Genomic DNA, 17,107 nt, shown 5'->3' with positions numbered 1-17,107 from the left:
ATCCAAGAAACTAACTTTTGTCACAGAATCCTCAAGTATTAATTAAAGAAGAAAGAGAAAGATTTCTTCTTTTCTTCTTTTCTTTTTTCTTTTTGGTTAAAAACAATGAGATTTCTGGGAATTGACCTTCTCTGATATCGATGCAGACAAGAAAAGGAAGGCCTTGTGCGTGGATTAAGCTGGTGAGGTCTCTCTTTTTGTCGTCATATTCACTTGCTTAGCTAAAAGGAACCTTTTTTTCTTTTCTTTTTTTTACTTTTGTTCTTTCTTTGAGAGAGTGTGTGTGTATGAACAGGCAAGAGATAGCAAAGGGGAGTAGGAATCTGATCTGCATTGCTGTTTTTAATGTTGAGAAGAAAGTCAAAATCTGGGGAATTGGGTTGTGGCCTCAAATGGGTATCAATCTGATTGGTTAATTGTTCATAATTTATATTAGAATCTGACAGAATGGTTAGTTTTGTAGCGTTCTTACTCCAAGTCCACGTGATGAACTCCTTCCATATGAAAAAAAGAGAGGCTAATTTACTCTTTCAATTCACATATACTTTTTGTCTAAGAACCCATTTCTTTTTTTCTTTTATCAACCAATCAATCAATCAACGGTACAAAGTACATCATTGGTGTACATTGAAGGTTTGCGATTATAATATTGTGATGCAAACATAGTCTCTGAGTTATGTTACTATTGGTGTTGATTGGAGTGTGGTCAAAGGTTGTGACATCACACATCAGAGAGGAAAATAAAGCATTTTTTATAAGGTGTGGAAACTTCTCCCTAACAAATGCGTTTTAAAATTTCTTGGTGAAACCCAAAGAGTACAATATCTGCCAGCGCTCGACTTGCTGTTAGACAGGTCCACATGAGCTATTGACTAAATTGTGCGTCTATTTTAAAACCTTGAGGAGAAGCCCGAGAGTGAAAACCCAAAAGAACAATATTTGCGAGTGGTGGGCTTGAGTTGTTACACAAATCCACCTTGAGGGGAATCCCGAAAGAGAAAAGAAAACCCAAAGAAAACAATATTAACTCAATTGTGTGTTTTAAAACCTTGAGGGGAAGCACGGAAGGTAAACTCAAAAGGAAGAATATGTACTAGCGGTGGGCTTGAGTTGTTATCGAAAAACTCAAAATGACAATATCTGTTAGTGGTGGATTTGAGTTGTTACATAGGTCCACATAGTCTCTTGACTCAATGGTGCGTCAAAACATCGGGTAGACCTATAAGAAAATACTCACGACTGTAATAGTGTCAAGCTAAGCTAGAATAGTACGTGTATCTCCATAGTAGGATGAATCTCCTACAGTCTCGGGATAAGTTCGTACGTAACGATGATGGAGTAATGAACGGGAAAAGGGAAAAAAAAGAAAGGGGGATACAGAGTCTCAACATATATGATATAATATTAAAGAAAAGTTGAAAACTTTCCAAATGCAATTGGACAATCAAGTCTATGCCAATCATATCCACCAAAAGGCATCTCTTCCTCCCACTAAAAACTGGGTGAAACTTCAAAATAACTTCCAACAGCTTATGTTTTTCTCACAAAAAAATGCTTTGTTTCATTATGATTTTTGGTAACTTAACGTTAGACCTTAAAGTTTTAAATGTCATTAGGTTTTGTTTTAGTATTCAACTCTTATCAACTTCAAAAATTTAGGTTAAACTATGTTAGAAGTTTGGCATAAAGTTCCCACAAGAAAGAACAGGTAGGAGCCACAGACGAAGTGGTTGAATCTTATGGTAAGTTTGTCAAAAAAGGAGTGTATGCTTTAATTGAAGTTTTGGCAAATGAGCTGTCCTTTGTTTTCCTCACTTCTCTGGAGAGAGTCATCACGCATATGATAAAATATTATAATGGGCTCGAGCTCACCACTCCCGTTTCCATCTTGAGACCATCCCGAGAGAACTAATTAGATCAAGACTAGGAGAGATGATCTCCCAAACGAGAAGAAATTGAATCCATATGCTCGATCCATTGCTTCCACTCCTCCATACAACCAACATTCGACCCAGAAATCAATGTAGCTCAATAGGTTAATGGTTAACTTTGATCACAACAAAAATTAGCATGTTTTGATAGCAACATTTATAATTGCATATGCACATTAAATTTTATTGTTGTGTGTTCGGGCGATCTGAGGTGGGTTATTTATTTACTAATTATTTTTAAATACGTTTTAGGTAATTACAAAAAAAACAAGAAATGTATGCTAATTGAGTCGTGTAATTCGTGTCAACATACTTTTATGTTTCTTCTATCCCAACTCGTGTTTTTTTGATAGGTAAATTATGCAATCTTGACATGGGACTCCTCGGTACCATTAATTAAGTATCTAGTTTATCATGCATTTTATTTTGTATTCATCTAAATAATGCATATTCTTAGTCAACAAGTGATTAACCATTACCAAAATGGACTCTTTCCCACCATTATCATTATTATTATAATATTGGTATTATTGAACATTTTTGTTCGAGGATTTGATTCACTGCTGTCGACCTTTTTTTTCCAGAGTTTTCATTGTCTTGCTTAAACAATGAATCCTCTTGTAACGGTTACATTATTTGTAAGATTTGATGTCAGTTGGAGAAAGAACGAAACATTTATTATAAAAGTGTGGAAATCTCTTCTAACATATGCGTTTTTAAATCGCAAAGCTAATGACCATACTTAAGGGATCAGTACAGACATATATCTATTAGCAGCAGTTTGAACTGCTACATTATTGGAGGGGATTCCATTACCCGAAGAATCTGTTTTTTTTTTTTTTAATAAAAAAATTGAATAAATAAATAACTAAATAAACAAAAGTATGAAATGTAAAATTTAAATTAAAGTGAAGGAATTATTAGCCTTATTATTTTTATAAAAGAATTATTAATTTTTTTTTTATAGTTAAAATTGGAAAGGAATATTTTAAAGAAAGAAAGGAGGGGTAAAAGAGGAAATTAGAAATTACAGATATATTGTTGTTGAGAAAATTGAGTTATTGAAATGAGTTGTATTTGGGGAGAAATGAACAAAAAGGAGTAAAGATAATTGTAATTAGGAGTTTTAAGTTACGATAATGGAAGTGGTTCCTTTGTCCGATGTTCAGCATGTTAGGGATGACTCTGATTCTGCTCAGATTTCTGGAACTGCTTCGTTTCATGACGGACAATCAAACAACTGCGTCGATCCTCAACAACAACCAGCGCGGATGGCAAATGGTGGACTCAATGACTCATCGGTGAATGTTGAGGCCGCACAAATTAACAGCAAATGTGATGTTCAAGGGGTTCCTCAATATTTGCCTGCTTCTGGTCACTCTAGTTCGGATTCATATTCTAACTATCAGATGGATGCCCAAAAAGCATCTTCTGGTTCCCCCGACTCCGAATTTGATGATGCCAACACCGATAATTACTCCACGGAATCGTGTTTAGCATCTGAAAACTCTCGTATAGTTGTGGATACCATTGACGATGAATTGCCTAGCAGCAGCAAAGCTGAGGAGTTGTCTGTTTCGGGGCCAGAGCCAATGTGGTTGGAAGGGGATGAATCTGTGGCGCTTTGGGTGAAGGTATCTGCCTACCCTAATATCCAAGTTTTCAATTTCTTCCTTTACTTCTAATCTCTTTTTGTATGTATGTTTTTTTTGGGGGTTATCCAGTATGCATGTATGCTTAATCCCAATTTTTAAATTTTCATTCTTGAGTTGCTAATTCAGCGAACTTATAGTCTTCCTGCAGTTGTGCTCTGCTGTCCAAATAGTATAGTCATTATAATTCTGTCATATGTACTCTAATTACTTCAATTTGCTTGGTTCTTGCATGAGTCTTGACATCAAATATAATTTTAATCAGTATTACATGCTTACATAATGATGATTGCTAGTCATAGGCTTCTTTTGAAGTTTAAGTAAGAGCTAGTTCCTGACTGCCGTTCGAGTATCTTGGGTTAGTACGGATGGACTTGGAATAAGAGGGACCACCTTCCTGTTTGTGGTCGACATGTTCAATTGACCTCTAGGCTCTAGAAATTTTTGCAGCTACAGATTTTAAAGTCTTCCTGTCCTGCTCACCCTTTGTGTTTTGATGCATTATGATGTATTCTCTTGATCTTTTTAAATCTATCAGACTGTTGGCGCTGATTGGTCGTCTGATTGGGTTTTTTTGAATGCTTATTCTGATGATTTCCAGGGTGCTCCTGTATTATTTTCTAGAAAGGAATTCATGGAACAAATAACTACAACTGGTTATGAGGAGCCTAAAGAGGCATAGGATAAAATCCATTGTTGGAGTTGGTGGAATTCCTGAGTCAGTTAGGTTAAGTCACGTTGTCATTGGACTTAGAAGCGGGAGCCCATTTTTTATTTAATAATACTACTGGCTTGTCACATTTTTTCATCAATGAAAAGGACATAGGACTGTAATAAGAGGTGAGGGAAAGGATCTATACTCTATATCACATTTTACAAGCTTGATTTTGGGAGGGAGGACAACAGGATAACTTCAGTTGTTTAAAAAATAGGTCATTCGTTTTTACAAACTTAACTGAAACCAGAAAACAACTTTTAAAGAATAGTTACTGAAATAGATTCACTATTTTTGTGAGATCCCACATCGGTGGAGAGGGGAATGAAACATTCCTTATAAGGGTATGGAAACCTCTCCCTAGTAAATGCGTTTTACAACCGTGAGACTGACAGTGATACGTAACGAGCCAAAGCAGACAATATTTGCTAGCGGTGGGCTTGACCTGTTACAAATGGTATTAGAGCCAGACACTGGGCGGTGTGCTAGCAAGGACGCTAAGCCCCCAAGGGGGGTGGATTTTGAGATCCCACATCCGTTGGAGAAGGAAACGAAGCATTCCTTATAAAGGTGTGGAAACCTCTCTCTAGTAAATGCGTTTTAAAATCGTGAGGCTGATAGCGATACGTAACGAGCTAAATCGGACAATATTTACTAGCGATGGGCTTAGACTGTTACAATTTTCTTGCTCTAAGAAAATAAAACTTTTTTTTTTCAAAATAATGACAGCCTATTTTCTTTCTGAACAACACCCAACCATCCCAGAGATTCCTTCACTTTATAGATTATCTCATTGAGTTTGATCCTTCATTCCTGTTCACTGTGGGTTAATGTTGCCGATACAATTATATTGAAAATATCAGTACTTTCGTCTGTTTTGTTCTGTTCATTAAAAGGCCTTCTGTTGTATTGTATCAACTAATGTATTATGGTTTGAGTTTATTTTCATTTTGAAATTTTTTCCAAGTATAGTGGCGAGGGAAGTGGCAGGCTGGAATTAGATGTGCAAGGGCTGACTGGCCATTATCTACTTTAAAAGCCAAACCCACACATGAAAGGAAGAAGTATTTTGTGGTTTTTTTTCCACACACAAGGAACTATTCGTGGGCAGATGCATTGCTTGTTCGTTCTATTGAAGAATTTCCTCAGCCTATTGCATACAAGAGTCACAAAGCTGGTTTAAAATTGGTTGAAGATGTAAAAGTTGCAAGGAGATTTATAATGAAAAAACTTGCTGTTGGCATGCTGAATATCATAGACCAATTTCACCTCGAGGTTTGTAAATGGTCCACATTTCTGTAGTCTGTTTATCATTGTAATGAGTTGTTATTATCCTGCTTTATTAATTTTTAAGACGTGTTCAATTTAATGGATGCAGGCTCTGATTGAGAGTGCACGTGATGTAATGAATTGGAAGGAATTTTCCATGGAAGCTTCACGCTGTAATGGTTATTCTGATCTTGGTAGAATGCTTCTGAAGCTGCAGAATGTAAACTTCTATTCTTCTTGATGGTATATGAGATTGAAATAACAAAAAATTTATTTTGTTTTCGTGGATTCTTATTTCATGTTTTTGGTGATCTGGAGTTTTTACCAAGTGCTTTTTCGATTGAATCTGATTTAGATGCACCACTATATCTGGCCCTTAAATACCTTCGGTGCAACGCAGGAGGGAACTGCCTTTTTTTGTGGCATCCATTTATTATGATACAAATACTAAAGGCTAGCATAGATTATTTCCAGGAAAGATCAAGGAGACTAGGAGAGCCATATATTTCCATTTCATAATTTGATGTGGCTGACAAGTGTTAGCAATGACATGGAAAATAATTAGAATGCTTATAGTTCTCTTTGATTTGGTTTTCTTTAGATCGAAAATCAAACAGGGCTATTCAATTTGCCATATGTGCAAACTGCATAATTTTTTTTCTTTTTGTACAAACTGGTTTAAACTGAATTGATTTTGTTCCAATTGGTTGGGGTTTTCTGTTTTGGGCCTCATTCACACATTTGGTTTGAATCTGAAAAGGCATGCTTCTTATTTTGCACAGCATTTATGACTCAGGCATACATGACCTTTGCAATGCATGTTGGACATTTAGGTCCATTATAGTTCTTGATTTATAACATTTTTTTTATAGTATGTATGTACTTTTGAAAGCTACAATAGGGGAAAAAAAAAACTTTTATTTATTGTTTTTCCTTGAATTTGAAAATGCATTTAGTAGCATAAATTAAAAACTGGAAAATTGGGTGTTGAATTTTGGAAACATAAAAAAGGTGTTTGTTTGGTAGGATCCAATGTTTTAAAACTATAAAATTGATTTTGTTTTTCCATTACCAAAATAAATAGAAAGGTCTATGTTTATTCAAACATGAAGCTTCGTTTTTCAGAAAACCTCACTTTGTGATGCATAATTTTGAAAACATGAGAAGAATGTTTTATAAAATTGACACAACTGTATTACTATTTTTCAAATAGTTCTCAAACGTAAACTCAATATATCTATAACATCTTTGTATTAAAAAATATGAAAGTGAAAATGGATTAGATTCCGAAAGGATCCTTACATTTGAATTATGATTCTAGGCTTTTTTCTGGCTCAATTCCACAATTTTCTGTGAGTCATCTCATGTTTATTCTAGGTTTTTTTTTTTTTTTTTTTTTTTTTTTTTTTTTTTCCTGGCCCAATTGCACAATTTCCTGTGCCTTCTTTTCACAATGTTTGTACTCTACGGTTCAACTCCTAGCTCTCAACTAAGGATGGTGATAAACTAATGTTTGCCCCTTTGCAGATGATCCTGCAATGCTTCGTAAATCCAGATTGGCTTCAAAATTCTTTGCATTCTTGGGTACAGCGATGTCAAAATGCTCAAACTGCAGAAGTTATTGAAATGCTCAAGGAGGTAATGCCTTACCCGAGTACCTTGTTCTTTTTTCCCCATATCTCTGCCTGTCTCGCACATGTTTTGATGGAGAATGAGGGAAAAAATGAAGTGGTAGAAAGGGGGGAAATTTTCAGTGATGAACCTGTCCTTTTTTTTTAGATGAGAAATAATTTCATTGATGGTATGAAATTACTGAAAAATAGGAAGACCACATTAGGATAGTTACGAAGGCTTCTCCGATTGGATAGGAGGGTAGCAAATCTATAGTGGTTGGAGAGCATGTCCTTTTTATTTTGATTGGAGAGCATGTCTTTTCCTTCTTGTTCTTTTCTCCCTTGAGGGAAAGAAAGAACATCCAGTTTTTCTTTCACTTGATGAAAGAGAAAATAATGAAATAGTGTAACCTAAGTGGGATGGACATAGAATAAAAACGACGAAGAGAGAGATCACCCTATGCATTTTTGCTTTATTTGTACAAGACACTTTACAGAAACATTTTACATCCTTTTTTAAAATTATCAAAGGAACAAGCCTCCTTGTAAACTTTTGGAAAAAGTTCTTTCTCTTTAGTACTCACTTTCCTCTTCCTTGCCTACAAAATGGTTTGGATCTCTTTAAATGGAAACTTCACCCTTAGACTAGTTTAAATTAACTACCTTAAAGTTTGATAAGTTCTTAACATCAAGAGACTCTGTCCATTTAGGGTTTGGAATTTAAATCTAACTTCCTTAATATGGGTTCCCTATCTCTTGGCTTTGGCCTTGAAGAATCCATGTTCTTTCGTATTCTTCATGATTTGGATTATCCTTGATTCTTTACAACCGCATGCTCGTTCAAATGTCCTAGATTCATTGGGAGTTCATTACAAATGAATCTTTTTTGTTGGCACCTTCCTTGATCCACACAACTACCTTATCTCCACCTTGGATAAGATATCCTTAGATTTGGCTTCAAAGATTTCCCTCACTTGTCTTATCCATTTAAACAATACGTAGGTTCAACTTAAATTTCATATCTCACAGATTTGCCAGTTCATTTGCCCATCACATGCTTGCTGTTTGCTGCTCGCCTTCGTGTCAACATTATCTTGCTTGCATGTTACCTTCTGCTTCATGGTTTGAGCTGCACCGCCATCCCATAGTGCTGTGCCTACACTGCAAGAACGGTGCACGTAGCATAGTGCATGGAGCCTCAATTCTTAAATTCTGCACAACTTTTCCATGCTAGTCACGACTTGTTGGGCATCCCTAGAACAGTTACTTGGTCAAGTATCTCTCCTATTTCTTCTTGTAATGCTGGAAGTGTAATGGCAGAGGTGCTTTTCTCTTTCCTTCATTTACCTACTAATTTGAGGGCTGCCGGTCTCTACCCTCCTTCATTGGTTGCTCCTTGCTAATAGGCGTCTATATAGGAAGTGGTCGGGAAACATGGTGTTTTCTCATCCTCAATGATCATTTTTCTCCAAACATTGAAGCAAGGACACCTTTACCTTCATGAAAAACATTAATGTTTAAAATCAAATCAAAATGAGATTGTAAGCTCCTTCCCAAGCTCCAATGCTGAGATTAGTATTAACCATTCTTGGTTTAGCTGAACCACTGATTTAACATCTTTGACGTTTGAAGTTGTCTGGCCTACCTCATAACTTCTAACCATCCATCATCCACAAAGGAATGCAGTTGTTGGTTTCCATGATATCAGATATTGCTTTTATGTTCCTGCCAAACAAACAGCAAGTTGCCTTTGCTACAAGTAACGGATAGATTGGGAAAAAGGAAATTCCAAACCTTGACAACTTGTTTGCAACCCAAATGCATAGATTGTAGATTCTGGGCTAATTATTTAGAGTCCATGGTCCCGCCTCATTCTTGAGCCGCTTTTAGATGATTGTAACCTGTAATCACGTTTATTTTTCCGCTATCCCATTGCCTTAAATCAGTAACAAATAGATTAGGAAAAAGAGAAATTTCAAATTTTGACAACTGTTACCAAGCCCAAATGAGTATGAGTTGTAGTTTCAGGACATTTATCTTTGTAACCCACACATTCTTTAACCCTAACAAATTTGCTTTTAAATGGTCAAAAACTTACATATAGCAGTCATATTTGGCTACAAGTTTGAAGCACATTCTTTAAAAAAAAAAAAATGTTTTCTCCAAGAAACAGCTGGTGGATGCTTTATTAAATGTTTTATTCTCAATTTATTACAACTTAAATCACATATTCTTTTGCTATCAATTTTCTTAGAAAAATATTCACGAGTGTCTTGGACTAGATTATGGGCATTTTAACCAACTTTCCAACCTTATAACATTTGTTTCGGTAGTTGAAAAACTTGTAAAATTTTGATGTTCTGGTAGGTGGCCACCCTTCTCAATCATGAGAGTTTTTAACTTCGCTATACTAAAAAAAATTGTGTGTAGTGATTGCCATTGCAGTTTCCCTTGTGTGTTAAGTTAATTTGTTTAAACTTCTTTGAGTTGCTTTCCAGTCTCTGTCCAAACCTTTTCCCCCTGAGAAATGAGAAATTTCCGTTCATACCCTCATTAGTTACCACGGTAATCAATATTACTCCTAATCTCACTTCTTTCAAAAATCTCCTGCACATAAAACAATAAAATAAAAACTATAGTATTTTAACCATTTAACCTTTAGATTACACAACCACCCTAAAACTGAAGATCTAAAAGTTGAAATTCCCCAAATCACACACAACTACTCTTCAAATTCAATCTTGATTTTTCATATTGGACTTACAATCAGACAATTGAAGTTCTACTAATCAATCTTCAAAAAGAACCTCCAGTGCCTTCTCTGTAATTTCTAACACTGGTAGAACAACATGGATATTGATTCTCATTTGCCTCTCAATTTGTACATCATAGATATTCATATTGATTATACATTCATTTATCAATTATCTTTAACTAAATTACGTATGTCAATGATTTTCATATTAATTATGCATTCATATATATATATCAATTAGTTATACATTAAATCTCAGCATTTGACCCTCAAAATATATATCGACAATATTCATATGCTACCAATATCAGCAAAGCCTAAAAAGATTACGTACAACCACACATTGTACCCCCTTTGAGGCAATCAATATTCAACACTATCATTTGGCATATTTTTTTTTTTCATCATCTAAAGAATACAAGATAAAATGTATCTAACAAGATCATATCTTGTTAAAGAAAGAATTTACAATATTTTTTTTTAAAGAAAAGCTTCATGGAGTTGGTATCTTTTGGGCATCAGTCTCTTTTCATCTTTTCAACTAAAAGTTTTGTTTCTTGTTAAAAAAGAAAATCGAATGTTATAGCTGAACTTCCACAAATTTATATACTATATTTAGCACACCATACAAATAATCACAAGAATTGTTTCTATCCCCCCAAAAAGAAAGAAATTTAAGACTTGCCTCGTAGCAGAGCCAAAAACTATAAAGAAAAAACTTGAAACTTCAACTAACAGCCAAAATTTACCCCCTGTGCAGCAGCTTAATAGCTCTTTGGAACCTCCTTTTCTTTTCTCTCTCTCTCTCTCTCTCTTTTTTTTTTTTTTTTTTTAAATTTAATCATTCATTCCTGGTAACTTTCTGATTATTTCTAATTATGTAGAGACAGCATCAACTGCCTAAGTTCTTTTTTCTTATTAGGAAATAAAGAAAAGTGGTATTGAGAAATAAGCTTTTGTTATCCAGTACTGATGGCCAAAAGCTAATGCTATATCAAAGGTTCAGTGATCTAGTTTTCTCTTGCCTTTTATAGGAATTGACTGATGCTATTTTGTGGGACAAAGTGAAATCCCACGGTGATGCGCCAGTGCAGCCTACTTTTAGTTCTGTGTGGAAAACCTGGAAGCATGAGGTTACAAAATGGTTTTCAATATATCCCACTCTTCCCATTAGCAGAGACAAGGAGCAGCAGACTGTTGAAGCTTTCTTAGCTACAGCTCTCGAAGTCAGCAGGAAGAGGCCCAAGCTTGAAATTCGTCGTGCAGAGACACAGGCTTCATTGATGGAATCAAAGTGCTCAGATGAAGCTATGGCTCCTGATAATGATTCTGGTTTTTTCAATAACCAGACTAGTTTAAATGCTAAATTAGGATCTGAATCTCACAAAGTAGAGGTAAGGAAGATTGTTACATCAGCAGGCCCACTCAGTATTGTACCTGGTAGGTTGGCTGGGATTGTAGCTCAAACTGGAAGTTTGGATCTAGCCTCTTGCAAGGATGTGGAACTGAGACCTCATACTGAAACAGCTACAGAAAAACTCTTACATTATGGTAATAAGAACCGTCAATGCATAGCTTTTATTGAATCCAAGGGAAGGCAATGTGTTAGATGGGCCAATGAGGGTGATGTTTACTGTTGTGTGCATTTATCCTCTCGTTTCACTGGCAACAATGATAAGAAAGAACAGACTCGTTTTGTTGAATCACCAATGTGCCAAGGTACTACTGTTCTTGGAAGTAGGTGCAAGCATCGATCTCTATTTGGCTCCTCATTCTGTAAGAAGCACCGACCAAGGAGTGAAACAAACATGGAGTCAACTTCCTATGAAAATAAGCTTATTGAGAAGCAACAGGATATTTATAGAGTAGAAGACACCCGTAATAAGGAAATAAAGTTTGACAGAGATGCTGGAAATCCCCTTGGAGTGGACGAGGGTGATGTGACCAATAATGGAAATAGCTCATCTGACAAACTTGAGCATCATGGAAAAGATTCTATTGCCTCAGAGGTTCGACACTGTATTGGTTCTTCCGAACATATTGACAGCAATCCATGTTTAGAAAGCCCAAAACGTCATTCTCTATATTGTGAAAAACACCTTCCTAGCTGGCTTAAACGTGCAAGAAATGGTAAGAGTAGAGTAATATCGAAGGAAGTATTCATGGATCTTTTAAGAGACTGTAACTCAGAAGAGCAAAAGATACATTTGCATCAAGCCTGTGAGCTATTTTACAGGCTTTTTAAAAGTATTTTATCACTGAGGAATCCAGTTCCTATGGAGGTTCAATTTCAGTGGGCACTTTCTGAAGCTTCTAAAAACTTGGGAGTTGGGGAACAGTTTATGAAATTGGTTTGTCATGAAAAGGAAAGATTAAAAAGGTTATGGGGGTTCGATGCTGAAGGAGCACAACTTTCCTCACCTTCGATGGAAGTGCCAACTGCAGGGCCATTATTAACTTCAGGTAATTGCAATGATGGTTCGAGTATCAGATGCAAAATTTGCTCTGAAGAATTTCTTGATGATCAAGCACTCAGTACTCACTTCATGGATGGTCATAAAAAGGAAGCGCAGTGGCTGTTCAGAGGTTATGCTTGTGCCATCTGCCTTGATTCGTTCACCAATAAGAAAGTTTTAGAAACTCATGTGCAGGAGAGACACCATGCACCATTTGTTGAGCAATGCATGCTTCTGCAGTGTATTCCTTGTGGCAGCCATTTTGGGAATACTGATCAATTATGGTTACATGTAGTTGCTGTACATCCCATTGATTTTAGATTGTCAAATTCTACTAAGCAGCATAATTCTTCGTCTGGTGAGGATTCCCCAGTCAAACCCAAGGAGTGCAATATAGTTTCTAAGTCGAATGATAACAAGAATGTAGGTGGTTTAAGAAAGTTTAATTGTAGGTTCTGCGGTTTGAAGTTTGATTTACTGCCTGATCTTGGTCGCCACCATCAAGCTGCGCACATGGGTCCAGGTTTAGCTAACTCCCGAACTGCAAAGAGGGGATTTCATTATTATGCTTATAAATTAAAATCTGGGAAACTTGGTCATCCTAGATTTAAGAAGACTTTAGCGGGTGCGTCAAACCGGATCAGAAACAGAACAAAAGCTAGCATGAAAAAACATATTCAAACTTCAAAGTTACTAAGCTCAGGAAGCATAAACCTTCAACCTCATGAGTCCCACTTAGCAAGTTCTCGTAAATTGACCCAAGGTTCAACTGTTTCGAAGGCATTGGTTTCTGAGATTCAAAAAATAAAATTATTTCCTACCAATGTTGACATTTTGTCTATTGCTCACTCTGCCTGTTGCAAGGTCAATTTTAAAGTTCTTCTGGAACAGAAGTTTGGAGTATTACCTGAATATTTTTATCTTAAGGCAGCTGAATTATGCAGGGAAAAAGTTAACTGGTATATCAAGGGATTTGTCTGTCCTAAAGGTTGTGAGACACTTAAGGATCCTCTTTTGCATCCCAATTTGATGCCTCATCCAAATGGTTTTGGACTCCACAAGAATGCACACACTCCTGATCCAGTGAGTAGCAAGTGGGAAGCTCATGGATGCAGTTATGCCATCGGTTCTCATCTTTCTAGCCATCAGGTTAAGGAAAAGGCCGTCATTTTATGTGAAGATATAAGCTTTGGCCAGGAATTTGTTCCTGTGGTCTGTGTAGCTGACGAAGGTCTAAGGAACTCACCTCACATATCTCTAGCTAACTCGGATAGTCAAGAAGTTGGATACTCCATGCCTTGGGAGAGTTTTACCTATATTAAGAAATCATTGCTCAATAAATCTCTTGCCATTGATACGGAGGTAGTGTTATGTGAATAACTTTGTCTCGTGACTAATGCTAAACTGATATACATTCTTGATTTTAACGCACTTTCTTTTTCTTCAATATGCAAGTTATGTTGATTAATTGTGAGTTATCTTATTATGTTATTGTTCATGACACATCTGTACTTATTTCTAGTGTTTAGTGTTTATCATGGAGGTCCTTATGATTTTACTACCAAATGGGTTGGTATAGATTTCCTTATACAATCTGCATATGCATCCTTAGTTGAGAGGGCTGACATATATTTTATTCGTTTGTGCCATCAAGGATAATGCTATTGTTGTGGCTTTGGTGGGCATTAAAGTACTAATAATATATGACTTCTGAGCACCGTTTCTGAATAAACTTAATTATGATTGTATATTTTCAACGTATACAATGTAAAGTCACTTTTATGTTTGACATTTTACCCAGAGTTTGCAGTTCGGCTGTGCCTGCGCTCATTCACTCTGTTCGTCTGAAACATGTGATCATGTATACCTCTTTGATAGTGATTATGAAGACCCAAAGGACATTTATGGGAATCCCATGAGTCGCAGGTTCCCATATGATGAGAACGGTCGTATTATTCTGGAGGTATGTGACACTATTTTCCAGCCAACACAGCCCCGTTTCTTGATCTACTGCCATGCTCTGTATATTATTCATTAATTATTCCCCCTCTTACTTTGATTTTACTTTAACTTGATAATTTAAATACTCATGTTTATTTGTTGCTTGGCAACGACAAATTTGTTCTTTTCTTCTTTATATGAAATATAAATGTGTCTTAAGTGTGCTTTGTTGACATTAAATAAACTTGCAGTCTCTTTGGATTTTTATTCATTCATCTGTTGTATCATCTTCTCTTGACCATTACGAAGATATTGGTCTGGTTCTTAAAAGTCTGACTTTTTAAACGTTAATCCTTTTTTCCGACCTTTTAATGTGTGATTCTTCTTAGATTGAGTTTTTTCTTTCTGCAGGAAGGCTACCTTGTCTATGAGTGTAATGAAAGGTGCAACTGTAGTAGAACCTGTCCAAATAGAGTGTTGCAAAATGGAGTTCATGTGAAACTCGAAGTCTTCATGACAGAGACGAAGGCAATTTCTTCTTTATGCACCTTTTGTGCTTTCTTTCCTGCTAACTTGTACATAACCTTTAGTTTCCTAGTTAGTGTTTTCAGTAGTTTCTTATATGAAGTTGTAAAAACAACACAGGGATGGACAGTGAGGGCTGGTGAAGCCATACTGCGTGGCACGTTTGTTTGCGAGTACATTGGGGAGGTGCTGGAGGAGCAGGAAGCAAACAGGAGACGCGACAGGTTTGTATGATTTTTTGAAGTTCTCTTTAAAACCAGTTTTTTGTCTCTATATATGATCCATTGTATCTTTCATTAGGTATAACTGTGAAGGCAATGGCTATTTCTTGGATGTGGATGCTCATATTAATGACATTAGCAGATTAATTGAAGGATCGGCTAGATATATTATTGATGCCACAAATTATGGAAATGTTTCGAGATTCATAAATCACAGGTGAGCAGAGATTTATGATCCATGTGGTCGTTCCACTTGTACAGACATTTGGTAATTTTAGTCTGTATTTCTGAATCTTTTGTGACCATTTTAAGGTCAAATAGTTTGTGAGCAACAAATTTGTTCCATGCTCGAACTGTTTTTACCACTTATTATATGCAAAATACACTATTTAAGGAATAGGCTATGTTGAGTATTGTTGGGAGAGGAGTCCCACATCGACTAATTGGGTTGATAATGGGTATGGAGCATTTTAGGAAAATCAAAAGCAAAATCACGAGAGCTTATGCTCAAAGTGGACAATATCATACCATTGTGGAGAGTCATGATTCTTAACATGGTATCAGAGCCATGTCTTTAACTTAGTCATGTTAATAAAGTCCTCAAATGTCGAACAAAGAAGTTGTGAGCCTTGAAGGTGTAGTCAAAAGTGACTAAAGTCTCGAACAAAGGGGGTACTTTGTTGGAGGGCTCCAAAGAAGGAGTCGAGCCTCGATTAAGGGGAGGTTGTTCGAGAGCTCCATAGGCCTCAAGAGACGCTCTATTGTGTACTTTGTTCGAGGGGAGGATTGTTGAGGATTGTTGAGGATTGTTGGGAGAGGAGTTCCACATCGACTAATTAAGGGGTTGATCATGAGTTTATAAGTAAGGAATACATCTCCATTGGTACGAGGCATTTTGGGAAAACCAAAAGCAAAGCCTGAGCTTATGCTCAAAGTGGACAATATCTACCATTATTGAGCGTCGTAATTTCTAATAGGCTACCGGTGTTCTTTACCTTTAATTTTTTTTTTATGCTAATGTTCTTCATTATCTAATAGCATATAACTTATTGAATTGTTAACAATTATATTATTTATGAATTGTTTTGTATTATCATTCAACGTGAAGTTTTGGTAGTCAGTTAATGTTATCTTGTGCATTGTCAAGAGGCGTACTTCTCTACTCTATTACAATTGAAAATCTTCATTGTTTGCAGTTGCTCACCAAATCTTGTAGCTTACCAAGTCCTTGTCGAAAGCATGGAATATCAGCGCTCACACATTGGATTGTATGCGAACCGGGATGTAAGTGCTTGCTTTGATAGTATATGACGACTGTCAGAGTATATTTCAGTTTCTAATTATTCTGCAACTGGTTTGAACTTCTGGGATACATACACCAACCAAGTTTAGGATCTTTAGTTGATTTTCTACTCGTCGTCTTCGTTTTATTACCTAGTGAGCCTTAACTTGCGATCTACGTTAAGAATCTTATTCCGGAAACATGTCAAAGATGATCTTCATACAAAGATTTGTATACATATATTTGTGCAGATAGCCACTGGTGAAGAGCTGACATTCAATTATCGACGCGAGCAATCGCCTGGAGGAAATGGCTGTGAATCTTCAAGTTGCTGAGGCCACCTTATATTACAACATTTGAAGAACATGTAAACCTATCATTCCTCGGAAAAAGATCTGGAGCTTTATATTTTGGAAAGAGGAGAAAGAGACCAATCTGAAAGCGCATGCCTTGCAGGTTTTGTGGATTATTTAAAGTCTTATGCCTCGTCTAAGCCAGCAACTCCCTCAGCCTAAAATGTTGGAATCAGAGGAAAGTGGTAAGTTTTCTGTATGTAGGAACTTGTTACCGATACGAAAAATGGCCGACGCCCTCTAACCTTCTCTAGTTTGTAGTTTCGTCGTGTTTATCTTATTTTCACTGCTGGATCAACTTAGTTTAGCAAATTGTAAATGCCTTTTTTGTTCACCAACCAAAGTTTAAGGAAGTTTGAGGAATAAATATTTTCCTTGTCTCTCTTTTTAGCTA

The 17,107-nt window shown here is 36.3% G+C and overlaps 1 protein-coding gene across 1 annotated transcript; it reads left to right on the top strand.

The window, feature by feature from the left end:
* The first annotated feature begins 3,007 nt into the window (after positions 1-3,007).
* Positions 3,008-17,103, top strand: SUVR5 (histone-lysine N-methyltransferase SUVR5). Its single transcript, XM_023661777.2, has 11 exons — positions 3,008-3,565; positions 5,271-5,573; positions 5,677-5,787; positions 7,095-7,205; positions 10,970-13,753; positions 14,193-14,354; positions 14,744-14,860; positions 14,978-15,081; positions 15,158-15,295; positions 16,275-16,362; positions 16,612-17,103. Exons 1-11 carry the CDS (start codon positions 3,071-3,073, stop codon positions 16,693-16,695), a joined length of 4,497 nt encoding a protein of 1,498 aa, XP_023517545.2. The 5' UTR covers positions 3,008-3,070; the 3' UTR covers positions 16,696-17,103.
* Positions 17,104-17,107: the final 4 nt, after the last annotated feature.

This window comes from Cucurbita pepo, chromosome 19 (genome assembly GCF_057944985.1).
Source record: "Cucurbita pepo subsp. pepo isolate OVF chromosome 19, ASM5794498v1, whole genome shotgun sequence".
In the NCBI taxonomy this organism is placed as follows: domain Eukaryota; kingdom Viridiplantae; phylum Streptophyta; class Magnoliopsida; order Cucurbitales; family Cucurbitaceae; genus Cucurbita; species Cucurbita pepo.
This window is presented reverse-complemented; position numbering and strand designations above follow the sequence as displayed.